The sequence below is a fragment of the Physcomitrium patens genome, chromosome 22, assembly GCF_059467195.1.
Source record: "Physcomitrium patens ecotype Gransden chromosome 22, ASM5946719v1, whole genome shotgun sequence".
Taxonomy (NCBI): domain Eukaryota; kingdom Viridiplantae; phylum Streptophyta; class Bryopsida; order Funariales; family Funariaceae; genus Physcomitrium; species Physcomitrium patens.
In genome coordinates this window covers 557,805-583,166 of record NC_143431.1, presented here as the reverse complement: position 1 = coordinate 583,166, position 25,362 = coordinate 557,805, and the positions used below count along the sequence as shown (strand labels likewise).

The following is a 25,362-nucleotide window of genomic DNA, read 5'->3' as shown; positions in this document are numbered from 1 at the left end:
TATAAGTGTAACATATACGTTACACTTTGGTTAATTTCAGAAATTTATGTCACTTGAATCAGGAATCATGAATAATCTTATTAGAACTAAATATCGATCGATGTTCAAATTTTGTATCTGTACTTCAGCTTTTCTCATTTAAGTTTTATTATTATTTTTTTGCATTACAGTTATTTTCAATATAGGAAGGTGCATTGATAAACCAGTCACTATTGATAGAAGAGAACACATTCTTTTACCTCTGACACAGGAGAAAATTTTCTTTTACAATTGGACATGTCAATTTTGAAGTTAGATTCAAGATTAGCATCTTCTATTCAAATACTTGAGATGTATCTAAGAGTAGTTTTGATAGACAATACTATTCATGCCATGTAGGAAAAAAAAACACACACACACACACACACACACACATTCCACCTCATCATTTTTTTTTCTTCTTCTTTTAATTTTAGGGCCTTTGAACTTATTTTTCTAAGTATAAATCCAATTCAAAGAGATTTCTCGATTTCACCAATCAAAACATTTAAAGATTAAGGCCTTCCACCTTGCCTCCTAAGTATAAAAGTGGCTCTAAAATTCACAATTCATTATATATATATATATATAGAATATGTTATGCAAAAAACGATATTTTTAAGCCAAAAAGAGTACGTACTTGGTTTTTTATTACCAAAATTAGAATCTCCAAATTTTACATTGACCAATTTCTGCATTTGTTTGAATTCTGTTTCTTCAAAAATTCAGAAGCCAGAACTGAGAAAGTTTAAATCTCAACAACATATCATTCTTTATAATCATTCATTCCAAAGGAGCTCGTCTCATAAACAAAGTGCATAGCTCCCGCATCACATTTCATTCAAGAAACTACCACAAAAAGTTAAAAATCAATAAGAAATTTAGTGAATGGAATGTTTTTATGGGATGACCTTGTAAGCTCAGAAATTTTGGTTGTTACGAGCTGCCCGTCAATAACCCTAGTTAGTCTACGAGTCACCATCAACAAACACCACGGTGGAGCTTGGCCGATCAATCCGGAATCGTCTTCAATGGAACCCTAGAATTCTAGAAAGATCGTGCCCTGATGTTGAAGCGGATCGTCAGGTGTCCAGTCAGGTGTCCAAAATGCGCTCAATTCCGGTGGGTACCGAAGGTGATGGCGGATTCGCAATTGGAGACCTAATTGAAGCATCGTTCGTAAGCATCATTCCGTGAGGATTGCGGGGGATCAATGTGGTGGGTGATTCGACGGAAAGATGTTGGGCGAATTCTGATCCTCGGTGCGCAGAGAATCTAGCGCGTGGTTTAGCTTAGAGGTCGAACGAGGGACCGTGGGTCTCGATCGAGGTGTTCCGAGACTGGATCGAGAGGGAGGTTTTTGGAGTAGCGTTTTCATGGAAGCAGGAGGAAATTGTAGGGGTAGACTATGAGAGACAAGGTTGGATCGCAGTGGAGAAGAAATGAGGGGTAGTGTAATGGCTATCTTACTGCTTCCTGTCTCGAGAGGTCTCCACCGCTGGCTTCCGAATCATGTCTTGCTTCGCCGGTACGTTCTAGTCCCAAATTTCAGGTTTTGATCCTTCACACTCCTTCCTCCTGCTTGAATCGTCCATCTACAACGCGGTGGGTGTGACAAGTGTTACTCGTGAATTTGTATTTTTTCCTTTTTCTTTTTAGCTTCGGTGTATTCCCTGTTGTTGCAATGGAGTTGGTCAAACGAGTCAATTGATTTGGGTGAAATTAAGGAAGTTTTGTTCGTACAAACCTGGCGATTCATCGCTGTTGTCAGTGCAACCGTTTTGAGAAACGTTGGTCGGGACAGGAGCCTTCATGGGGTTAGCGGGCATGCGCATGGGGACAGGGGCGGGCTTGGCAACGTTGCCACCGAAAGGCCCGCTTCATACATCAAAGCCTGTGACGTAGATCAAATTCAGGTTCTCGTCTTTTCATCTCTCTATTTCATTGCAGGGTACATTCGGAAACCGTTTCGAGAGGGAGGCAGTCGGAGATGATTTAGTGAAAGGCTTAATTGAAAGTCCAGGATTTAGGGTTTAGGGTTTAAGGATAGGGAATTTTGAGATGTACTTTTATTATTGTGCTCAAGCAGTTTTTATAAGTTGGAGACGATACAGGTTTTCCTTTTGAGTAATCTGTGGGCTGTTTATTCCACAGCAGTTTCTTCTGGGACCACGCTGGGGTTTACGGATGAAACCCTTCGGGACCCAAGGCTTGTCAATGTCTGCAGAGATCGATGAGCAGACAGTTGACGAGGGCGAAGACGTTGGAACGAACAGTGCAGGCGAACAGCCTGTAATGGAGTATCTGCAATCACGGGGGATCGATATTGTGGCCTTGGAGGAAATGGAATTCGAATTACCGAAGTCAAAGTCTATAATCAAGGAACGTCTTGATTACCTGCAGAACGTGATTGGCTTGACTATCAAGGATATTAACGATTACCCACTCATGATTGGGTGTAGTGTGAGGAAAAATCTAAGTCCCGTTGTGCAGTATCTTCAGTCGCTTAAGGTGACGAAGAATTCTCTTCCTGTAGTGGTTCGGAAGTACCCACAGGTGTTGCATTCAAGCGTTGCCATCGATTTGATCCCAAATATACGCTACATCCAAGGCCTGGGGGTGGAGCTGAAGCAGGTTGGTTCTGTTTTGACTCGGTTCCCTCAAGTTTTAGGGTATAGAATAGAGGGAACCATGAGCACTTCCGTTGCGTACCTAGTGATGATTGGCGTGGACAAGCGTCAAATAGGGCCGGTACTGACAGAGAAGCCGGAAATAATGGGCATGCGCGTGTCCAATAACCTCCGACCGAAAGTGGAATTTATTGTCAGCTGTGGAATTCCTCACCTCGTTGTGGGGAAGATGATTGAGAATCGGCCTTACATTTTGGATTATGATGTTGATCTTAAGATGCGACCTGCCGTAGATGCGCTTCTTGAGTTAGGTGTTCGAAAGGAGGCTCTTCCACTGATGCTCGTGCAGTACCCAGAGCTGTTGGGAATGAAGATCAAAGATAAAGTGGAGGCGAAGCTCCCGTGGCTTACTGCAAAAGTTGGTGTTCGCAGAGAGGATACAGCTGCAATCCTTGAAAAGCTACCACAGATCCTTGTCATAAATGTTCCTACTGCTACTAAGCGAGTTCATGCTTTGAGAGACCTGGGATTGACAAAGGACGAGGTCGCTCAGATGATAGTAATTTGTCCTCAGTTACTTGGTTTGAGCATTGAGAAACACATATCTCCCAATGGCGAGTTCTTGGTTAAGGAGATGGGGCGGGACATAAAAGAACTGCTGGAGTTTCCTGCATTTTTGACTTACGATCTTGAATTAAGGATTCGCCCTAGGTTTGTAAAGATTAAAGAGAAGGGCGTTAATTGTCCTTTAGCATGGATGCTCAATTGCAGCGATGCCAAATTTGAAGATAGGTTGAACGGGGGTTATACTCCCGAATTGAAAGTTGAAGTGGATGCAACTTTTGACACTGTAGGCCGTCTGCGTGTCCATCAGGTGCCGAAGTCTCAAGACCAAAGCCTATCATTTAAGTCGATAATTTAAAAGTTTCGCAGGTTGAACATACGTCAGCTGCTCGTATTTATTAGATTAGCTACAGCCTAGGGCATATGACAAGAGTGACGTCATGAATCGTACCAATAGTAAGATGATGTTCTTCCTTGCCAATCATTAAGCAACCTTGCGACAATATCTTTGCAACTATCAGAATTTGCTGTTCTGGGTGTCAGAGCGCCTCTAATATTTACTTGTTCTCAATACAGCCGGCTTCCTCATAGTGCCACACCCCAAGCCGCTTGACAAGCAAGTAAATTTGGCCAGTGGCATGAGAATACCATAATCTACTCGTCGAAAATGATCACGCAAAGTGGATGCTTCGGGTACCAGGTAAACCTGAACGCAAGCGCTCCAACTGCCCAACTTGTGAATAGTTCACATTCAAGTTAACCTGCGATGTGTCACAAGCAGTGTTGATGGGTAAAATGTTCATTTGCAGTCCCTAACAGCCAGAAATTGTTAATTAATACCTGCAAATTACCGCGTAGAGGTGCCCTTTCAGGGAATTAAAACTTGGAAGACAACATACACCCCGTTCGAAACATTTCTGCCGTCATCACAAATAATCCGTCGTCTAAAGAAAGAGACAAAAATTGGTAATCAACTTTTAACTTGCAAATACTTCACGAAATTTCAACAGTGACAGCAGAAAAAATCTGGACAAATCTGCATGGTCAGTGTACTTTTCAATCTCTAAATTCGTGACCAAACACGAGATAATAAAACATGCATGTATTCGGAATTAAGGGTTACTCACTTTAGGACCATAGTTCTGAATGAACCACTCAGACACATTCGGGTCATTAGCTTCGAACATTATCTTCTCCAGTCCCAAGCGCTCAATAATCTTAGCCACGAGGTCAGTGTGGCAGTTGTTCGTACTGTTGGTGAGGCCATCTGAATTGACCATGATCATATCTGCTCCTGCCTCTAAATAACGCTCAGCCCGTCGTATTACCCAATCAAGATCTACTTTACCTGCATGAATTCCGAACACTGGAATGTCATCGACTCGCTTTATGTGATCACTATAGAGCCTTCGACAGCTCAGTGCATTGCAGTGATCGATAATACTAAGGGAATCTCATCAAATCCAACAACTGCACTAAATTCTTCAGTGGCATGGTGTTGTAAACATCAGTATGAACAAAGAGTGTTAAAAATTAGAGAAAGACAAAAGATTCATTCATTGAAATTAAATAAAGCGTTATTATGCAAAAAAAAAAATTTAAAAAAAATTTAAAAAAAAAACACAAAAGGTAAAACTGCCATCAATCTTCACATTAAAAATAAAAATGCACATAAACGATACAGCACACAGACAGGGGAAAACGAATTACCAGACGAAGCAAGTTCAGCATTTTCTCCACCAAAGAAAGAAAGCCCAAGCTCGGGTTTAGGCCTCATTCCTGAATTTTTCACCAAGCGTATTAAACGAAGTAGATTATCTTCATTAAGCTCAATGAAGCTAGCGTTCAGCTCTATCGAATCAAATCCAAGTTCCTTGCAGTCCTGGTCACAAAATATATTAGTTTTAATAGAGTAAGCAAGTGAACGGTCAACATTTTGTTGAGCTAATACATCCAAACTAAGTAGTTGAATGTGCCAAAATCACACCCTCTAATCCAAAAGAGTGTGAGACGAACATGAAGGATTATGGCTATCCTAGTAAGCATGTAAAGATAGAACTGAGAGCGTACTTGCACATACTGTTTGAAACTCCCCGGACCTTTGCGGAGAATGTGCTCTGCCCAACCACCAGTACTCACATACACATCGTGGTCATGAGCCTGGCGGATCAATTGCTTCAAGATGTCTCTAGCCATCAGGCTCATACAGCCTCCAGAGAATTTAAGGCCGTCAATGTATTCTCCCATGCTTTCGAACAGATTCTGCATCACACATGCGGCAAGCCGACATTATAACAGAAGATCATGCTCCAGAAAATCAGACCAAAAGCATAGAGGAGACTCAAGTGAACAAAAACGTTCCCAAGTAGAATAGGAATTGTCCTCCTTCAATCCACGACTCGGAGAATTGAAAAACTAGAAGGTAACTTTTCATACCCCAACGCAATGTGCAGAAAAAAAATGAAATAATTGATCCCTTCTCATATCGGAAAAAGCCAAGGCGTCAAAGAAAAAACAACGAATAACTACGACTTGAAATAAGTGGCTGACATAATGTTAGGCATAGATTTACTGTACCAAATCAAGGTAATTAAGACGTAGAATTGGTTATGGATAGACATAGACCTGCAAGTGTTCGGGTCCAGTGACAGAGTGATGCGGTCCATGAATCTCTGTTATTCCATACAGTCGCGGTTTTACAGACCTTCTATTGCTAGCGCTTAAGATTTGACCATTTTTTATCATCCGCTTACGGTCCTCTATGCGTTCACTGAACAGGAGATTACAATCAGTGAAGGTTCTAACGCAATTCTGATTGAATGACCAATTCACAAGATTTGTTGACAAAATTTTAGGCACTCCGCAAATGCCATCCTAACATTTGGCACACAATGAAAACAACAATCAGCCACTGCATACGATTCATGTTTAGACGTACCTTAGAAGAATAAGCTTTTCCTCCATCTTATTCAATTCGAGCAACCCTTCAATTAACCCTTCCCTGTATAGCCAAAGGAGATCGACTATACGTTATTCTGCTTGAGCAGAAAATATGATCTGCAGTACAACCAGTAATGGACACATGTAAGCACAACTCACCTGCTCACGAATCGAACTCATTGATGATGCTTACACAACTTCTCTCAAGTTTTTACATTTGTCGGCCGATGCCATCGTCACTAACAAAACGAGTGACTCCTACTGATCATATTATCATAACCTGGCATAATTGAGGCTAGGTTAGGATTATATGATTAGGAGAGGCCTGTAATATGGTTCAGCCATGGATCTCATGAGACAGCCACCTTCGCAAGTACAGGTACCTGCTAACCATGTGCCGTCGATCTTGTCGCTGAGAAAACATACTACAGAAAAATCTCATCTTCAGTTTGCAACCATTAACATCCTTACAAGAGTCTCTTACAAAATTCAGCGCCCAGGAATAATATGAAGATGGCCTAGATGAATACATTGATCATACCATTTCAATTCACCTTTGATCGCCAATCATGCACATCGCAAGCAGATGCGATCTACAATTTGAGAGAACTTCTGGAATAACAAATATTATTCTCAAATTCGAGTGTCCGAAATACTAGAATGTCTGAACAATTGAACTGTGCGAAATTCGACCACACTGCAGTGATCATGACCGCTTATCGCCTTCCTCGATGATCCAAGGCAAGAATCATCCTCCAAAGCCTGATACAGATGAACAACAAGACACTTACAATGTGCGGCAAGAACTAAAGGCACGAGGACAACGTGACGAGTGTTGCAGGCGTGCTACAGGAACGGGCAGGCGTTTCAATTCAGAGGGCAGCTCACTTCAGGCCACGCTCACTCTGCAAGCACTACGAACAAAGAAAGGCCTCGAATCGATTTCCACCAAAGGACCATCGCCAAGCCACTCACATTCAAACCGGATTAACGCTCTCACCCTTAAGCCAAATCCGACGAGAGAAACAAAATCACGTTGCATTGTGTTTACAAGCTCTCAGAACGACACCTTCAAAGCGATGCTTCTCTTTCGGTTCGAGAAACTACTAGAATTTTCCTGTAGCGTCAATTTGAACAAAAGCTCCAATAAAACTCACGCTAGAAGGTGCGAGTTGATAAGCAGGAAAATATATTTCCACCTGCCCAAAATCACATGCGTGGAATTAACCCATAGACTTCCCTATTAAAACCCTAGCTGCCCGAACAGAAAATTTTTCCTCAGAACACGATGAATGACGACCCTCATTCATCCACCCCATCCGAACGGGCAATAAAGAGTGGGACATATCTGCTGATGTGGCATGGAAGGGCTCTCCTCCTCTGTGAACTAGATATTCCAGTCCATGCCTTGAGGAGCTGCCCCTTCAGGAACTAGCCCATCTGTTACCCTAATTTGTTTTGACGCTGCTCGTACTTAGAGTATGTGCAAATAGTGTAGGTTTCGACGATTGTGGGGGTTTCGCAGGGAGCTTCTTCGGATGTGGAGGGTGTCCTCGAGGCTTAACTTACCACTCCCCCCCCCGCCCCGAAACATAGATGCTTGACTGTGTGAACGTAGTGAATTGTCCGAGTGTGTGGACTTTTGCTCGGAGCTCGGATTATTGTGCTTGGGAGACTTTTAGGCAATTGTGTAGCAGAGAAATGGCGATGGACATCGTTGCTTCGTTGTGTGTTGAATTGTTGCTAGGGTCACGAAGCTGAATGTAGATAGATAGATAGATAGATAGATTGTGCGTGTGTTTGGTTTGGAGTTACATTTGTATTCTGTGGTGTGGTATTTGTGTCACGGTAGCAGAGGGTTGTATGTTATTCAATCGCGAGGGTATGATTGCGGGGTGATAGCCAATTCACAATGGTACAGTAGTTCTTCGCGAGCCTCTTTGGGAGATGAGTGCTTCATTGTGGGGGAGGAAGTTGTGGATTGCGATTAGGTGTCTACTCTCTTTCATGAATTTTGTTTTGTCTATCTCCATTTGAATGTGGTGTGAAGGTCTTGCCGATCTCAAACATTTTCGGATACGGCTGAAACAGTTTAGGTAGCCGCTTTTTAGGTGAAGTTTTTCCATGGCGTCCTCCTCAAATGATGAGTTCACCTTGTATTACGAAGAGACTCCCTCTGTTATCGACGTCTCCGTGTCACAAATTCAATCCAAGTCGATTTACCCTTCGTTCTCGCAAGCCGCAGAGACTTGGTATGGTTTAGTGCCTCATACGAAAGTTAAGTATAGCTGGAGCGAACCCCATTGTGCAAAGAGTAAACGAAACAGAAGAGGAGGTGACTTATTTTTTGCTAGGGTTTCTGTATTCCAAAGCCTTGAATCGTGGCAGGAAGGAGGTTTTGGCGAGTTTGTTAGGGAGAGCAATCGCCGAATGAATCAAGTTTTCAGGTTCGTCGCTCCAATCCATTCTCCTATTGTTTCATCTTTTTGAAATAATTATGTCACCTTTTTGGAATGGGCTTGACTAGGCGGTAACATCTGCAATCAGCATTGTCTCGTCGTCACCAATTTTGGTGGCCCCACTCGTAAATATCGAGATTGAGATCAAATGTGCTTTTCTTATGCACTTGGTCTGTATCCGGAATTGTTGACTGTGATGATTGATCTTTTCCAGGTGCATGACAATTGTAGGAAGTAGCGCTGGCCGGATGGTTAAACTGCCTCTGCTCGAAAGGGCTGGTATCAGTGCTTTGGCTGGTGGCATAGCTGGAGGCTTCACGAATGCAACGCTGCACCCGATTGATACCGTTAAGACGAAGTTGCAAACTAGGGGTGCTTCAAAATTGTACTCTGGTCCTCTTGACGTTGTCTCTAAGGTGAGCAAGGAATCCTTCAATCATTCTTCTGTGGTTCTCTGCAATTCCATTGGCCATAATGCGGGGGATTGTTGAAGGGTTACAAAAGAACTTAGTGATGTGAATAAGGTTATTTTTTTGGTTTGGTACTAGTAAAAATGGAGTGAGGAGCCAAGGAGTCATAGTTAAACACTAAGACACTCTTCCGTGCATGGTTGATCTGGAACGGCTATCTTCATAATTGTCTTCGTGTACATATCCTTCAGCTTTGCGATACCTGTTTTTATTGAATCGATTTTCTACGATTCCTTGACTGAATACATTACATTAAAATATTACTGATGCAAACAAATATTAACACGCACATTTTTCCAGGTAATTGCAAAGCAAGGCATTGCAGGTCTTTACAGTGGAGTCCAGGCGGCTTTTGTGGGTTCCATAATTTCTTCCTCTATCTACTTTGGGACCTATGAACTAGGAAAGGGTGTCTTCACGTCAATAGGCAATTGCCCTAAAACCCTCGTTCCTCCTCTAGCAGCAGCTCTTGGAAACATAACTTCTTCAGCAATTCTAGTGCCGAAGGAAGTTGTGAAGCAGCGCCTGCAAGCTGGAATGGTCGGTTCAGAATTGGACGTATTTCTGCAAACTATTCGGACGGAGGGTATTGGAGGTTTATACGCGGGATATTCGGCTGCGTTGTTAAGAAACTTGCCATCGAATATTATCAGCTTCTCTACTTTTGTGAGTCTGATTTCTAGGAGTATTCTGCTTCTTTCTTTTGCTACGTGTGTAAATTGAGGTCACGATGGTGGGCTTGTAGCTAGCCAGTGAGTCTTGGTGCTCATACTACGCGTGGTATGTTTCAGGAATATTTGAAACTCGCCTGGTTGAAAGACAGTGAAAAGACAACTCTAGAACCATGGCAAAGTGTGATTTCAGGAGCAGCAGCTGGAGCATTGTCCGCCTCTTTAACGACTCCATTGGATGTGGCTAAGACTCGATTGATGACTCAGGCTCGTAAATCAGTCACTAGTGCTGGCCTTTCTGGAGTTCGTGCAGAAGCAGCTGCTCGTGCACAAGCTATAGCTGCGTACACTTATACAGGCGTCGCTTCCACTTTGCATCAAATATGGGTGGAGGAGGGAGCGCTCGGACTGACGCAGGGAATGGGACCTCGGTTATTTTACAGTGCGTGTTTTTCAGCACTTGGATTTTTCGCATTTGAAACCACGAGGGTCATTATACTTAAAAAATATTTGGAGGACAGAGCTGCAACTGAAAACGTTGATGTTAGAATCCTTAGAAGTTGATGCACGTTTTCTGCTCTCATAGCAGATTTGTAATATTAGCGGTGTACGTGCACTTCTCCAATCTCTCCAATTTGTTAGTGGGATAATTGGTCCGTTCACGGGGCGAGCTAATTAGTGACGTTTCCAGATCCAAAGTGCTGCACGTGCATTGGGTGCACCTAAGTTGAAGTGTGTAACCATGCATGGCTTCACTCTGCGAGTTTTCTCTTTCTCGTGATTAGTCCCTTTCGGAATGAGTGGTTAATGCAATTTCGCTTCTGAGCACACATACGAGGACTGCCATGAGAATGTTTTTGAGTGTATCTTGGTTTAAAGTATTTAATGCAATTCAAAGACTCTGGAGCTCATCTCGTGTCTAATCGTTATTTTATTTTTTAAAACTAAAGCCTCAGATAATTTATAATTTCGTCGAAATGTGACCACGATGCATTCCAATAGCAGGAGGCGTCATCTGTGTCATCATCTTCATTTCTCATGGTTTGTTGTGACTTCTCGAGGTTGATAATATAATCCACTGTCGCCCAGCTGACAATTCAGCGCTTTGCTTGTCGAAACAGATACTTTTGAAGCAGTGCTGGAAGATGTGTAACCTGGCGGTCATTGGGGTTATTGAATTAAAGCATTTATAACATCAGTAAGTTGAGTTACCATGACGGGAGATTGTGCCGAAGGTATTTTCAGAAGCAATCTTGTTTTCAGGGCAATTAAAGCACCTACGCTAATTCGAAAAAGAGAACTTGTAAATCACTTAAATTCCTCTGGTTTTTGCTGAGACAATAATTTTGATGATATTGCAAGTGGTTTACATCATCCTCCAGGGGATTGGCAAGATGGATTGGACACGTTCTGCACTCTAAATAAGAGCTTGGAACTCTACAGTATGATTCAAGCTGGTGGGCATCACGTGGATTATCAAAGCTTCGACTTACGAGGGAATATAACAAGTTGTGTTGTTTCTGTGAATCAGATTACATGATTTATCCAAAAGCCTCTGCTCGGCTGGACACCTTATCAGAACCCCATGCCCAATTTGCATGTAGTTCATACGTGCTATTTGTGTGCTCCTGGATTCTTTCTCGGATTGATGCACCCAAATTGTGCTAGTTGGAATTCCTGTTCAACATGTAAAGTTATCTCATGTGCACTTTGGCGAGTACGAGAATATTCATCATAATTTATCACGATGACACAAAAATTACGCTGTTCCAAAATGCTACTACTTTTGCAGAGCTGAATTGCAGAGCAGAGCTCTTCATATGGAGCAAGTCCAAACAAGGCCTGAGAGTTATCGTAAGCTCAGCCTTCCTTTCAGACCGGGATTCCGTTGTCGTCTGAGAGAGTGCTGGTATCAACACTTCACTGCACCACGTCATTAGACGTTGCAATATGGAACTTACAAGGACCGAACAATCGCAGTCTGCACAAGTGAAGGAGACAGAGATTGAAAATCTGTTTATCATCCAGCAGCAGTACGAATAAAATTAAACCCAACAACAACCCATGGCAGGAATCAAACAAAAAATATTACTGTGACATTGTAATTGCAACCGAGTACTCTCCAACTGAGCTCTCCCCCAGCCCAGAGGGTAGGGAGCTTCCGGGTGGACCGGCATCTCCAACCCACAACAATCGCACAGACAGGCAGACGCGTAGGCATTCATCATCTGTCAGATCACACATCTTCAAGCTCTGACACACCATCTTGGATCCCAATATCGTGGCGCGCAGTGCAGCTTAAAATAATCGAATTGTGATCCGTATGTTTGGATGATTGGAGGGGTGGATAATGTCCGAGGAGGACTGGCATTGCCAATTCAATCGAGTGGGAAGCCAACTCTACGAACATCGAATCATCAACCTTCCAGACCAAAACCACAGAAGGGACACACGCATGTTGTGCCGTTCTCGCAGAATACGCGGGAGGCTCCGAGATTATGGTGAAATCTACCACTCTGTCAAGTGGCTTTTAATAGTGAACACGAGAATGCACGAGCACGATGAAGCTCCGAAGAGGACCGCCGCTCAGGAGGAGAAAGCTTCGAGAGAAATTGCAAGGCAAACACCAGTGTTCAGAGTAGGATTTTTGCTCAATCGTAAGTGAAGAGAGGGAGAGGAACACCCGATCCACCCTGACTGCCTTGAGCGTTTACCGCGGAAAAAGGGACACTTTGGTAGTGCAGAGTAATTTTAGGGTTAGTGAGTGCAGTAGGTTCTGACCCCACTAGCAAAAGGGAGAAGTGGGATGTTTCTCACCCAACAACAATCGCTTAACTCGGGGGGTGGTTTACAATCAAGATGGCAACATATGCAGAAGTGCTAAAGGCAAGGTTGGCCCATGCCCTAGTAGATCCTACTGCGTCAGAAGCGAGTCGGAGGGTGGAACTTGCAAGGAATGGAGATTGCATGGAACCGAAACTAATTGTTACCACAGCAAACCTAGGTAAGTATGTTGCCTTTAACTCAATTCGTGCAATACTAGGAGAGCAGTTACCCGAAGGCTTAGTCAGGAGTTATACAAGGTTCTTATTCAATACTCAAATTGTAGAGGTTCAGTTTGATGAGGAAAAAATCAAGAAAGAAATGGACTATCTTCAGAAGTGCGTAGTAATAGTTTATTTTGTGGGAGGTAAACCCGCAAACAAAGCCTTACAAGTATGATTGTAAGGCTTTAAAACAGAGGCAGGCGAAGATTTGCATTTAGGTTGTGACTCAATTCACAACTTCTTTTAAGTAGTGTACCTAAATGAAATAGCTTCACAGAACTCACTCATCCAAAATCCATATCTTTTCCAATGGAAAACAAGCATAATTCAGTCATAGGTGGCTGGATTCAACCCAAGTCATGTGATCGGCATAAAAATGCCAACATGAATAATTCTTAAAGGACTTTCAAACGAGTTAGCAAGCAGTGTTAGAGAAATGGCGCAAAACATCAGAATGGTATTAAGATGCAATCAAAATAACAAAACAAGTGGAGATCAGAAATTTTGTATTGCTTTAACCAATGGCAACTTGTATGTGCTTACTATTGATGCCTTCAACCCGGTTACAAAAACAACAACTTGTATATAGGTGGATTACAATAATTTGCATATCAATTGTAGATTTTGTTTATCCATCCGGCACCTAGTTTGAGACTGCCTTTTAGTATATAGCCACTATCAAAAGGTAAGAAGTGAATATCAAGCACATAAGGAGCCAAATACCAAATCATTCCTAAAGACACAAGCTTGACCAAACTTACAAATAATTGATAATCAAATAGTTGGCTTAGACATTGTAAAGTGACACAAAGGGTTATACTTACATTGGGCTCTATAGTCAGCTCAAGTAGGTTAGTAATAGAATAAAGAGGCAACTTTATCATGGCAGAATTAAACCAAGGGAGATAAGGTCAACACAACAAATTTGCATCAACAAAGTCTAGAGTGGATTACTTAGCTTAACAGGGAATAAGTGAAGAAATAAGAATCGTTATCCAATACATTGGAGTTTTTGGATATTAATGAATTAAATGAGGTATGTAATGAATGGATACATCAAATGGCAAACAAGATCCAAATTATGGGAAAGATTGTTGAGAAACAAGTTGGAAAAGATGTCCAAATGGACTTGATATCACTGAGAGGTTCAAAGGACAAATAAGCCAAAGCAGAGACCAAAATTAGAATCTAGAAGAAAAAATCTGTTGTAGCATATAAAAAAGTGAAAATAAATAAAAAAAGATATAATAGTGGATTTCATGGGTAGTGATGTTGATGGAGAGGCATAATTAAACTCCCATTTAGCTCCAATTCATATAGACTGGATGGAAGGAGATATCAGCATTGAAGAATTGGGTGCAAGTAATGGCAAAATAAGCTTGGTATGCGATATGATGGATACTCACTAAGATGAAGGAAGCAACTTCTTCTTGTATTAACTAGATATTGATTTAAATTGAAGCAATCCATGACATTTAAGATCTCTATGGGTGAATTGTAAAATCATGATAAATATAAGATGAACCTCATATATGGCTAGTGAAGGAGGAAGAGAAGCAAGGTCAAAAGGAACTCTATAGTCCATAGAAGTTCCTACAAAAATCATATGCAAAGTATTAAAAGATAATAGACAACTTACTATGTATCTAACTCCATTATTCTAAGATTGATTACATAGCTAAAATTTGATGGTTGACATGATATAATCCACGATACAAGTATAGTTGTCTAGCACATCAATAATATAAAGAAATCAAAAAATATTTTCTTCAAAATGGCCCAAAGACACTCAAAGAATATTTTTTTCCATCAATTGAATCATAAGAGTAGCCATTTTTATATAAAACATACAAGGTATGAACAACTCGACTAAGATCAAAACTATTCAAAATTATCTACAAGAGCACTAATATAAAGTTGATATTTATTATATTTGAAAATATAAGCTTTAGGGGTTGAATTTGGAGATACTAAAAAGGGAGTTTTGGCCAAGATCAGCTTTTTTTGGGCAAGAAACTATGGTTGCATACAATCATTTGGCCAACAAAGAGAGATAAGGGAACAAAAGAGTTGGATTATAGATCGCCGCCCATTTCTTGTATTTTATTGAGTCTTTAGATTTTTTAAAATCAACGAGGATTCATTGAATATATCTCTAAGGCTTATTAAGTAATAACATCAAGATTTTGAATCTATATGCCTTATATATAGTACAAGAATAAATAAAATTATTTTCACAATTGATTAAAGTTCTACCAAGCAACTGCAAGTAGGTGCTTACAGATAACTAGAATAATGTAAAAAAAGAATATACTCTTGAAAGAAGAACAATGAATGTTTAATAGTGTTATATCTTTGCTGTAAGTCTTAAATAGCTTTTCAAAAGTCCATTCCTTATGTTTTAGTTTAGATAATAGGTGCTAAGGGGCAGACTCAGCTATAGTATATTTCAATAGTATATATGTATTCTTCTAACTGGATGTTAGTACTACCACCGTGAAGTACTTGATTCTTGCTAATAACATCTATTTGAACCATCTTGTAGTTTGAAGGCAAATCCATTTGCAACAAGTAGCATAGAAGAAGTTCTAATATGTGACAAGCACCCAATACTTACCCTTGAAAGAAGTCCAAAGAAAAATTAAGCAGATTTAGCATTCTTACTTATTTTATTTATTTATTTGTTTAAAAATAAAAAATATATACAATATTACAAACTATTTTATATTTACAAGGTGGCAAAATGTTGAAGGAACCAAGGTCACATTTGAAGTGAATTAGACAATGTAATTGATGCACTATAGAAGTATCCAGGGAACAACATTAATCAAGGTTGGCTAATTAGCTATGCCAACATGCTATAGGAGCTTAAAAGCTAGAAGGTGGAAAGACAAGTACTTTAAGTTAAAGTAAAATAAAAGATAATGGATAATAGTTGCCATGCTAATTTATTCCACATACATGGACGATAGTTTGTAACTTCATATATCACATAGTTAAGAGATGAAGATGACCAATTGTAAGGTAATATAGAAGTGTTGGCTTACATATATTAGACCTTCTATAGAAAATTGCATAAGCGACAAGATGTCACCCCAAGTATGAGAATTTTTAGAAAAAAGATAGCAAATTCTATGGCTGATTGGCTAGAAGAAGAAGCAAAAGAAAGCTTGAAGAGACCAATCATACTTAGGGAATTAACAACAACATTGAATGTCATGCAAGGAGGTAAGTCACTTGGACTAGATGGATTAATATTAAAATTTTACAAAGCTTAATAGCATCTAATAAAGATAGAATATTAAAATATGTTATAAGGGAGCATTATAGAGGGTCATCTTCCTAATGGAGTTATCCATAGACTAATAGCCTTGCTACACAAGACTAGTTCAAGATATGATCTATCTCAATAGTGACCAATTATTTTATTAAATATTAGATATAAGATCTTTGCTAAAATGTTATAGCTTTGTCTTCAACTTGTTTTTATATAAGTCATAAATAAAAATTAATTTTTCTTTTTATATCTATGCTTTATATTGAATAATTTACTATTGATTCATGAAACAATAGTATGGGTAGAAAAATCAAGACAACTTCTTTTATTTCTAAAACTTGATTTTATAAAAGCTTATAATATGGTAGATTAGAGTTTCTTATTTTTAGTACTTGAAAAAATGGGCTTTTTTAAGAAATTCAACTATATGAAATAATTATTATTTATCAATACTAAAGCTTGTATAAAGATCAATGACATTCTTTTTGAAACTCTTGAGATCGAGAAGGAGATTAAACAAATGTGTCTTTTATTATCCTATTTATTTTTGATAATAAAAAAAATACTAAATTCCATAATTAAGATGGAAGCAAAAAATAGAGCAACAAAAAGAATTCAATTATTGATGGCCAACAAGTAACAAATTATGGCATAATATGGAGATGACACTTCTCTAACTTTATTAGGTGTAGAAGACAATATGTAACATATTATTTGCATTTTGGAAACATATTGTGTAAGTTCAAGCCTCATTCTTAATTGAAATAAGTCAAGCATTCATTGAAAGAATAAACAAGCATTAATCTTCCTTCCATAGATAAATGAATTGAGTATCACATGGATAAATAAAGGATCAATGAGAAAATTATTAGGAGCCCCATTTCACCTTTCTATTGTTGTATTGTGATTTGGCTACCATGTGAAAATATTATATTTATATGTTTGATATAAAATTTACTAAATAACATAATAAGAGCCATGTTAGTGGATTTTAATTGATTGTAGAATGTAATTCAATTACTACGTTAAAAAGAAGTTGTTTAAAAGAACTATTATTTGTATTCACATAACTTTATTTTCATTTGATAGTGGCTTTTAAGATTAATTTTGGTTGATAGTAACTTTTACATATTTAAAGTCAACTTTGTTAGACATTGGTGATCCTTGAAGTCTTATTTTGTTTCTTTTATTTGATTTTTAGGACATATATTATGTAAATCTTATTAGAAAAAAGATTGAAGAAGGGTCTTGGTAGCAAAAAGAGAAGTTATGGCATCCATATGGATGAATGGAGATGGATGATAAAAATCTCCATTCCTATTGGCCAAAAATCATGCCTAACGGGCTTCAAGGAAGCTATTTAAGGCCTTATTAGGAATTAGGATTATTCTTACGAGGCCATTCAAACTTTAGAGGCAAAGGTTAGAAATTTTAGGTTTTTGTCTATGGTTTTGATACAAATTTTGTGTGATTTGGAGTTTAGATAAAAGAGATATGGGCACTCAAAGTTAAGGTGATGATTTGGTACCTACTATCACTCTTTTGAATATAATGTGCGCATTTAGAAAGAAATAAAGGATCAGAAACTAGAATTGAAGAGAGCACTTTCTTGGCTATACTTTTTGTAATGTGCTTGATGAATTTTAAGTTGAGATAAAAGAAATATTGGAAATTAAAATCAGCACTTCAAATCTAAGGGTAGTAAATAACCTGATTCACTAGTAGTTGTGTTTTGAGCTACATCTTAAGCAGTTTGATAAGATTTTGGCTCAAATTTTCTAAAAATGTTTATAATCATGTTATTGAACTTTATGAATAAATTTTGTGATATTTGAATTTTGTATTTTCAAGAAAATAGTACTTAGGTGCTTACAGATTAGGGTTTAGAGCACCTGCTAGGATTTCTAAGATGCCAAAAGATTGGTAGTGAATTTATGGTTTATTTTTTTAATAAAACTTAAGAATAAGTGTTACATTATTTAGTAATTTGAAAAAAATTAAATTGTTGGATTAAGAGATATGAATTTTTAAAGTTTGAAAAGCATAAATCTTTTGTAGAAAAAATAAGTTTTGAGAGATTTTGCTACAATTTGGATATTTTATATAAAGTGAAGAGGTTTTGGAAGCCGAGACTTTGTATATAAGTTAAAGGTGGAATAAATTATTTATTGGAGCTTAGCCAATATATTTAAATTAAACTCTCTATAGCTAAATATCTAGTGTATTTTCAGATTACAAATCACACTATATTACACCATTAAGTCTAAAGATTTTGATATCTTCTTACAACAAAAAAAACCAAAAAATTAAACCACTAGAGTACAATGATGGTTAATATCATGGATAGAAGAATAATTATCAACAATAGCATTTTTCTTTATATTCTTATGTAATGGAACAAAACAAGAATTATCCAAGAAAAAAACATCTTTGAACAATTATCTAGCAAAAGAAACAATATAATAGATCCATACAAAGATCTTTTGGTTACAATATTGCCAACCTATGCAAAAAAGATGAATTAATCTTATTAACCTAACAAATACAACAATAGCTTTAATAGTTAAATGGATCATTAAGGCCTTGGAACCTAATGAATCTAATTTACACTTAATTTTGAGGCATTATCTTAGCCAATTCCAACCATATGTGAAAAGGAGGTGGAAACTAAGTCTAGAATTTTTTACTTTAAAAAAACAAAGTAGAAAAGATTCTATGGTGTGGAATAGAATTGCAACAACATAGAAAACTCTCCTCCCTTTTATCACCTGTATTCTACCAAGAAGTCATAAAAAGCGACTTGTATACAATATGTGGTGCAAATGCAAGATATGGGAATAGGTGCTAGATTCTCTAAAAGTCAAGCATCACAGTGTTGCCATCAAATTCTAAACTTAAAGGGGTCAATACATGAAATAAAGAAAGAATGCAAAAAGAGGTAGGATTACTTTGGTTCACTTGGCATTGGATACTAGTTGTAAACTCATGGAGAGGCAGATTTAATGGAAACATAGATCAATGCTGCCCAGTGTGTTTAATTGTGGTGAGGGAATTAGTACTCCATAAATTTTAGGAGTGTACCTTCACAGAAAAAGCATAGAAATGGAAAATTAATGTTATACAGCTATTGGCTCATATAGACCAAATAATATAGCTGAAGAGACTTGCAACAGATGACCCTCTCAATGGAGTGTGTAATAGAGAGTCCATATGATCATAAATAGTGATATAAAAGTGGTTTTGAACGTCTAACAAATTCTACGCAGTTCTCCCCCTCTTGGAAGCATTGCATTTTTGGATATAATAGTAGTTTTGTACATAATAGTAGGCAGTAATCTAACCTGGCTAGACTTGGCTGGGGTAGTGTACTCTAACACTGTAATAAAGAAATCTTTATTTGTGTCAAAAATAAATAAATAAATAAATAAACGCCGCAGAAGAGAAAAAAATAAAAAAAATAAAAAAAAAATCATAGTTTACTCATCTATCTCAACTTTGGGTCAGATATCAACTCAGATGGTTTTTGAGCAACAGGACTGTCGTCGGAAAACGGCAAATTGTGAAGGGATGGCTTCGGTATGAGGCATCAGCAACTGCTGACACCACCGCCAAGGGGGATTTCGAGACCAAGCAGGTTGTGGACCGTGCCTTACAATTAGCCGGTGCCCTCTGATCATGCGGGGTGACCCCATAATTCCACTCACAGTCAAAGTGACTGGCGGTGTCGATAGGCCTGAAACGCGAAGCCTGTTGCAGCAGCAGTCGTAGGCGCCTTTAAAGCTGAGAAGAGGGAGGCTGAGCTGAAGATATCCCATGTCTTAGAACTTCACGTCTGTGTCCGATTCTGTGTCTGTATTCCCCCTATCAGTGCTGGTTGCAGTGCTGGTTTGTTTAGAGTGTTGCAGGCTTCAGCTGTGGATGTGTCGGCTGGCGTGATTCATCAGACCTCTAAGCCTAGAAGAGCATTCTAGCGACCAAGGATGTTCTGGTAGCCTGCGGTGCCACCGCTGTCTCTCAAAACCTTAGCTGTGGCTACTATACATGGAGGTGGATATGGTGATGTGCGGCATTTCCACCTCTTGTTATGAACAAAGACTTCAAGTCTCATGAGTGAAAAATATTGCATGGACGTTGAAATGGATGAAGAAACAGGCAATTCTACACCCCATGTGCCCATGTTATGATAAGTCTCACAATAAATACAGGAATAAATAAATAAATAAATAAATAAAAACGCAGTTTTGTAGGTTGGTGTTTCTAGGTTTATTATGTGAATGGTTCCATTTTATTTATTTATTTATTTATTTTTCCTTTTTGATGATTTGTGGTTAAACTATGCAGATAGAAGTAATTCTGTAACTGTAATAGATTCAATTAAGTAATTATTTTGGTTTAGTTAAAAGCATGGATCATATAAATCATGAAGAGTATGTACAAAGGCTGTGCATCCAACTGAAGGATGACACCAAACTTTTGATTTTGGTCATGTTGAGCATTTGGTACGAATCAAATGCACAATCAGTTTCAATACATTGACTCTGCCAAATACTTATAAGAACATGCATCTAATAATTATTATTATAATAAATATTAAGTAATTATCTATATGTTTCTTGGTAGCAGATAATTAATGGAAGGATAATTATTATTTGAATTAGATATTGTGAATTCTGTAATCAATATAATCTAGTTCTCCAGTCTTAATTGTGATTTAGATTATAACCTATTAACTTCGCTGCAATAGACTTCATTTGTAAAAAAAAATGTAACAATTTATTTATTAAAAAGTTAACTATCTGGTGTTTTTTTAAACAGTATACATTGAATAAAATAAAATAAAGTTGTGTATGTGTGTAGTGATGCTACATCATATTCAAATTAGTAGAAGCAAGAATAATTGATGAGCTATATAATTGATAAATCAAAGAGTGTGTATAATTTTACAAAAAGAGTTTTTAGAATTAAAAAAGTAGAATCAAATCATATCAATTTGTTACATTTTCTTATTCATATCAATGTTTAGTTAATAATTTTTTTTTTTAAAGATTCAGTATATATATATAATTTTTTTTTGAAAGATTATGAAACCTATAACTATGCTTATTTAATTTACAATTTATAAAATTTCAAAGAAACTAATCAACTTTTAATTACAAAAAATTAAAAAATAGAAATGTATTTTACTTTTATTTTTTAAAATTCAATAATGCTATTAAGTGTTAGTATGCAATCAATATATTTGCCTGTATGTATATTAAAAAACTATAAACTAAAAACTAAAAATAAAATGATGATGTACCTTTAAATTGAATGCAATGCACAAAATGATGGTTGTGTGGTTTTCATTATGGGTTATGAATGGAAGAAAGTACCAAAAACAGTTCACATTGATGCACAAGAGTTGTTATTACAGTGTAATTACCACAAAACATTTGATAAAATGACATAGATTTTTTTCTAAATATATATCAGTAATTCCGATAAATAATTAAGAACTTAAATGTTAGGAAAAGAGAGCCGAATAATTTTAATGATAAAAAAATAAGGTATTATAAATTGGATGATCAAAATTCATCACAAGATTATTAAGTAAATTAAATTAAGAAAATTGACAGCAGAAATAAGAATAAAGTTATACAACCTAATAATTGGAATTTTTGACATATTTCACAGGTACATAGATAAATAAGTTCAAAGATTATTCGTGGCCATGCAATTTTTCACAAATACACAAGAGTCAGAGTTGAAAAGAAAAATTGTAAATTGGATAAATACCTGGGTGAAATAGAAATGGATGAACAAATATGATTGAAAGAATTATGCCGAAATTTTGGATAAAACCTGTACTAAAAACATGATTACACAAATGAAAGGTATTTATGTGTATGTATGTAGGTATGTATGTATGTATATAAAGAGATGTCATTACCATATAAGTCACATTTTTCTTTCATGAAAGTGACTTGCAGTATTGCTTCTTTACTTTGAATGCAAGCCAAAAATGTGACTCAATGAACTTTGTGGGTTGAATGAGACAAGTGGACGTTCAAAAACCAAGAATGAACCAACATTAAACCCGAACAGAAGCTGTAATAAACATTCATAAAGTATACTAAGATATCATGAGAGAGCTTACTCACAACATCTAAAATATTCAAACCCACAGTAGAGTGGGTTTAGAATTAAAAAATCTGCATAAGTCGTGCAACGAAATGGCAATGGAAATCAACTTTCACGAAGTGGTGGGGGAGAAACAGTTCTCCAACCAAAATCATGATCCTCTTGTACATCTAGATATCGCCACGTCATGAACAAAACTAGTGAAGAAGACAAAGAAAATCTTCATTTTGTGTCAAACGTGAAACAAAAATTAGAAGGACCTGCAAGAATACTTGAATGCTACAAGCAAGAAGATGCTCTTGTGCACGACTCACTTCCATAATTTGCGAAAGTTGAACTGAGAAAGTGCGGGTGGCCAATCTGTGAAGTACAGTGTATGTAGCTGAACCACCTCGGCAGGTCTCAAATATAATCCTGGCTCGTAGGGGAAAACTCTCTTTAACCTCCTCCATCGAAGAAGCATGAGGTCCATGGGAGAAAACTGTGGGGAGCTCATGCCGATCGATGACATCGTGTTTGTAAATAATACAGCTGCAAGGAGCGGGTGGTGTAGTAAACAAAATGAATGAACATCTGGCACACACACCTCGGCATCCCTTATAATCCTCTCTTCATCTTCGACTTGGGGCTTATCGGTGAGGAGTGCAAGAATAGAAGTTTGCTTGCAGTCACTCGCTCCGAACACTGTGAGGTCACTCAACGACGAAAATGAAGAGTACGTGTATGTATATATATATATATATATAGTATGCAGAAGCGGGCGGTCACTTTTGTCGAACGCCTCAGCTATGCTGAACCCCAGAAAAGCTTAGGCCAGCACGACCAGCGGGCCGATGATCAGTTGCTTCAAAAGTTGGAGCCTTCGAAGGTCTGGCCAAAGCCCCAGTTGGGTGGGGCTACGTTGTTGGATACCGCGACAGACCCGTCGCTTGTGACAGCCTTGAAGGAGATGGCTTGGCCGTGCATTCTGCTGTTGCCGGTGAACTGCCACATCTGGCCCCAGTTGCGCTTTAAGGGTTGCCAGTTGGTGCTCGATCCCTTCATGTACAGTTGTTGGACATCACCGGCTCCTCCGACATTGGTGACAAGTACCAGCAAGAAGTAAGGGTTGCCGTTGACGGTGAATCTCATGCCTCCATCTTTCAAGCAAGACACTCTGCCAAATAATTCCAACTTCGAGCCGCATCAGAGGTGGTGTTTAAGAAACTACGGCGAATGACAGGGCAATGCGTGACGATTAACAGGCACTGCTCTGGTTGGACATATCGCAGGCAGTGCTTCTAGACTAGGAAGATAGTTCCGACCACAGTTTATGGAACGTGATGTACCTCCTGTAGTTGATTGGGACGACGCCACCAACTGTTCGAGCGATCTTCCTGAATACGGGCTGGGCCAAGTCAAAGTGCTGCTTCGGAGGATTGCACCAGCCTCCATTGGAACCGGTGGGGCAGAAGTTGGTCACGGTGATGATTGCTGATCCTCCAGGGATACAGAACTTGGAACCACTGGGGTCACAAGTAAGCTCGTAGCATGCTCCACAGCTGAGTCCGCTGTTGAATAAAGCGGAACTCAGCGCCGCAGTGTCAGTGCCATAGCCGGAGCTGTAGAGGTTTCCGAATCCACACGCGCCCCCTGCAGACTTAAACGTACACGCAAAAATTACAAATGCTGAACTCAACGGGGAAAGAATGAACGTATACAGATCAAAGGAACCACACTCCAAAATGTGGAGCAACTGTAATGCCACACAACTGACGATGACGAGCCAACATACCCTGAGAAAAAAAAAAAACAAAAAACCGACAACCTGAGCTTCGAAAACTTCCAAGACCCCCATTAATCACAGGAGACATGGAACTTTCATAGTGGTGGCAAAGAAAGCTAAAAAGCACAACAAAGCTTGAAAACAACTCGCAAACAACGAACGCTAAAGACCATGAAGTGACTAATAACTACAGCTACACTGCCAAACTCCTAACGACTCCAGCCCGCTTGTGCTCCTCATCTTAAACTTCGAGAAGCATTCATGTTCGACACGTCCGTCTTTACAACTCCAACAAAGGGGTAATCCCATACAAGCAGCCAAGACACAACAGATCTGGTTTTTATTTGTTGTTCGAAAACTGTATAGCAATCTGATGAGACCCACTCACTACAATACTGGAACCACAACCAAGAAACGGAGCCTGGAGGAGCGGTGTGGGATGGATACCCACCTTGGGTGCCGGAAGCATCAGCCCCGCCATAGTAAGTGGCGTGAGCTCGGCCCCAATTCAAACCACCCCCCCTAAAGCGACTCCCCGTCGCAGAAGCAGCCTCCACAGAGACCGGCACATCTATCATCATCATCGTCAGCAACAACAACAACATGGCTTCCAATGCAGCAGCATGACTCCTCCACGTCTCCATGACCTGTTGCTGCTGCGGTAGCTTGCTTCGACTCTCACTTCTCTTCACTTCTCTTCTCCTCACTGCTCTTCTCTCCTCTTCTCTTCTGCCCTGTCCCAACGGAGGAAGAGAAGGAAAGCCAAAGGGACTTGACTAGTAGTGGTGGTGGTGGTGGTGCAGTTAGTTGAGTGGGAAGCTGAGAGAGAGAGAGAGAGAGAACGGCCTCGCAGCTGCTGCTCCGGGTGGGTATAGTAAAGTGAAGAGGAAGTGAAGCGGTAGAGTAAAGTAAAGTATAGTGTGCTTGAGACTTCAAAACACATGGAGCAGCAGCAACAACAACAGAAGAAGGCGAAGAGGAGGAAGAAGAAGAAGACACCACCATCTACCACTGTGCCTTCATACATTCATTCATTAGTTTATTCATTCATCCCGACATTCATCTGTGGGTTGGTGTGATCGATTTCATCTGGAATTGTTCATCATTCATTCATTCATTCATCCGTGATTAATGGCGCGGTTTTATTTGTATCTTATTCATCCTTCATTCATCTGTGGTCTTGTGTGATCGCATTCATCCACTTTCATCCCTGCACTGTTGATGTTGTTTGGTTGCTGACCTGGCTGTCCTGTCTCTGGAACAATATATATGTGTATATTTGTATATGCCAAAGGGTAGATTTTCATTTATTGTATTTTAATGTAGATTTTGGAGATTTTTTTTTTTTTTTTAAATCAGAATTTTTTAAATTAAGGTTAGTTGATTGACTGTATTTTCGTT

At 38.8% G+C, this 25,362-nt stretch overlaps 4 protein-coding genes across 13 annotated transcripts; 2 read left to right on the top strand and 2 right to left on the bottom strand.

The window, feature by feature from the left end:
• The first annotated feature begins 1,001 nt into the window (after positions 1 to 1,001).
• Positions 1,002 to 3,729, top strand: LOC112275384 (transcription termination factor MTERF4, chloroplastic). Of its 2 annotated transcripts, none has more exons than XM_024505732.3 (3): positions 1,002 to 1,546; positions 1,823 to 1,934; positions 2,176 to 3,729. In XM_024505732.3, exons 1-3 carry the CDS (start codon positions 1,461 to 1,463, stop codon positions 3,568 to 3,570), a joined length of 1,593 nt encoding a protein of 530 aa, XP_024361500.1. In that variant the 5' UTR covers positions 1,002 to 1,460; the 3' UTR covers positions 3,571 to 3,729. The 2 variants fall into 2 exon arrangements, with proteins under 2 accessions (XP_024361500.1, XP_024361499.1); XM_024505731.3 differs by having other exon boundaries at positions 1,102 to 1,546; positions 2,173 to 3,729.
• On the bottom strand, positions 3,566 to 7,336 carry LOC112275386 (protein HEAT-STRESS-ASSOCIATED 32). 8 transcript variants are annotated; one of them, XM_090246325.1, is made up of 8 exons: positions 6,694 to 7,286; positions 6,312 to 6,577; positions 6,151 to 6,213; positions 5,838 to 5,982; positions 5,283 to 5,474; positions 4,923 to 5,094; positions 4,340 to 4,560; positions 3,566 to 3,973 (listed from the first exon to the last, which is right to left on the bottom strand). In XM_090246325.1, the coding sequence occupies exons 3-8, from the start codon at positions 6,174 to 6,176 to the stop codon at positions 3,884 to 3,886; spliced, it is 846 nt and encodes a 281-aa protein (XP_090102451.1). In that variant the 5' UTR covers positions 6,177 to 6,213; positions 6,312 to 6,577; positions 6,694 to 7,286; the 3' UTR covers positions 3,566 to 3,883. The 8 variants fall into 8 exon arrangements, with proteins under 8 accessions (XP_090102451.1, XP_090102452.1, XP_024361506.1 ...); XM_090246326.1 differs by lacking the exon at positions 6,312 to 6,577 and having other exon boundaries at positions 6,151 to 6,269; positions 6,694 to 6,914; positions 7,222 to 7,284; XM_024505738.3 differs by having other exon boundaries at positions 6,312 to 6,432; positions 6,694 to 7,174.
• Positions 7,337 to 7,526: 190 nt separating this feature from the next.
• LOC112275385 (protein MITOFERRINLIKE 1, chloroplastic) lies at positions 7,527 to 10,663 on the top strand. The gene is made up of 4 exons (XM_024505733.3): positions 7,527 to 8,599; positions 8,826 to 9,027; positions 9,382 to 9,747; positions 9,873 to 10,663. Exons 1-4 carry the CDS (start codon positions 8,277 to 8,279, stop codon positions 10,314 to 10,316), a joined length of 1,335 nt encoding a protein of 444 aa, XP_024361501.1. The 5' UTR covers positions 7,527 to 8,276; the 3' UTR covers positions 10,317 to 10,663.
• Positions 10,664 to 22,127: 11,464 nt separating this feature from the next.
• Positions 22,128 to 24,925, bottom strand: LOC112274755 (expansin-A15). Of its 2 annotated transcripts, none has more exons than XM_024504478.3 (3): positions 24,413 to 24,925; positions 23,525 to 23,835; positions 22,128 to 23,352 (listed from the first exon to the last, which is right to left on the bottom strand). In XM_024504478.3, exons 1-3 carry the CDS (start codon positions 24,440 to 24,442, stop codon positions 23,043 to 23,045), a joined length of 651 nt encoding a protein of 216 aa, XP_024360246.1. In that variant the 5' UTR covers positions 24,443 to 24,925; the 3' UTR covers positions 22,128 to 23,042. The 2 variants fall into 2 exon arrangements, with proteins under 2 accessions (XP_024360246.1, XP_024360245.1); XM_024504477.3 differs by having other exon boundaries at positions 23,525 to 23,828; positions 24,413 to 24,924.
• Positions 24,926 to 25,362: the final 437 nt, after the last annotated feature.

Coding starts and splice junctions, on each gene's coding strand:
- LOC112274755 (XM_024504477.3), bottom strand. CDS start 24,605: ATGGAGACGTGGAGGAGTCATGCTGCTGCATTGGAAGCCATGTTGTTG. Junction 23,829..24,412: donor TGATGCTTCCGGCACCCAAG/GTGGGTATCCAT, acceptor TTAAGTCTGCAG/GGGGCGCGTGTGGATTCGGA. Junction 23,353..23,524: donor GTCCCAATCAACTACAGGAG/GTACATCACGTT, acceptor ATTATTTGGCAG/AGTGTCTTGCTTGAAAGATG.
- LOC112275384 (XM_024505731.3), top strand. CDS start 1,461: ATGAGGGGTAGTGTAATGGCTATCTTACTGCTTCCTGTCTCGAGAGGT. Junction 1,547..1,822: donor AATCATGTCTTGCTTCGCCG/GTACGTTCTAGT, acceptor TGGTCGGGACAG/GAGCCTTCATGGGGTTAGCG. Junction 1,935..2,172: donor GTGACGTAGATCAAATTCAG/GTTCTCGTCTTT, acceptor TTTATTCCACAG/CAGTTTCTTCTGGGACCACG.
- LOC112275385 (XM_024505733.3), top strand. CDS start 8,277: ATGGCGTCCTCCTCAAATGATGAGTTCACCTTGTATTACGAAGAGACT. Junction 8,600..8,825: donor CGAATGAATCAAGTTTTCAG/GTTCGTCGCTCC, acceptor GATCTTTTCCAG/GTGCATGACAATTGTAGGAA. Junction 9,748..9,872: donor TTATCAGCTTCTCTACTTTT/GTGAGTCTGATT, acceptor GGTATGTTTCAG/GAATATTTGAAACTCGCCTG.
- LOC112275386 (XM_024505742.3), bottom strand. CDS start 6,176: ATGGAGGAAAAGCTTATTCTTCTAAG. Junction 5,095..5,282: donor GTTTCAAACAGTATGTGCAA/GTACGCTCTCAG, acceptor TTTTGTGACCAG/GACTGCAAGGAACTTGGATT. Junction 3,974..4,339: donor TTCAGAACTATGGTCCTAAA/GTGAGTAACCCT, acceptor GACACATCGCAG/GTTAACTTGAATGTGAACTA.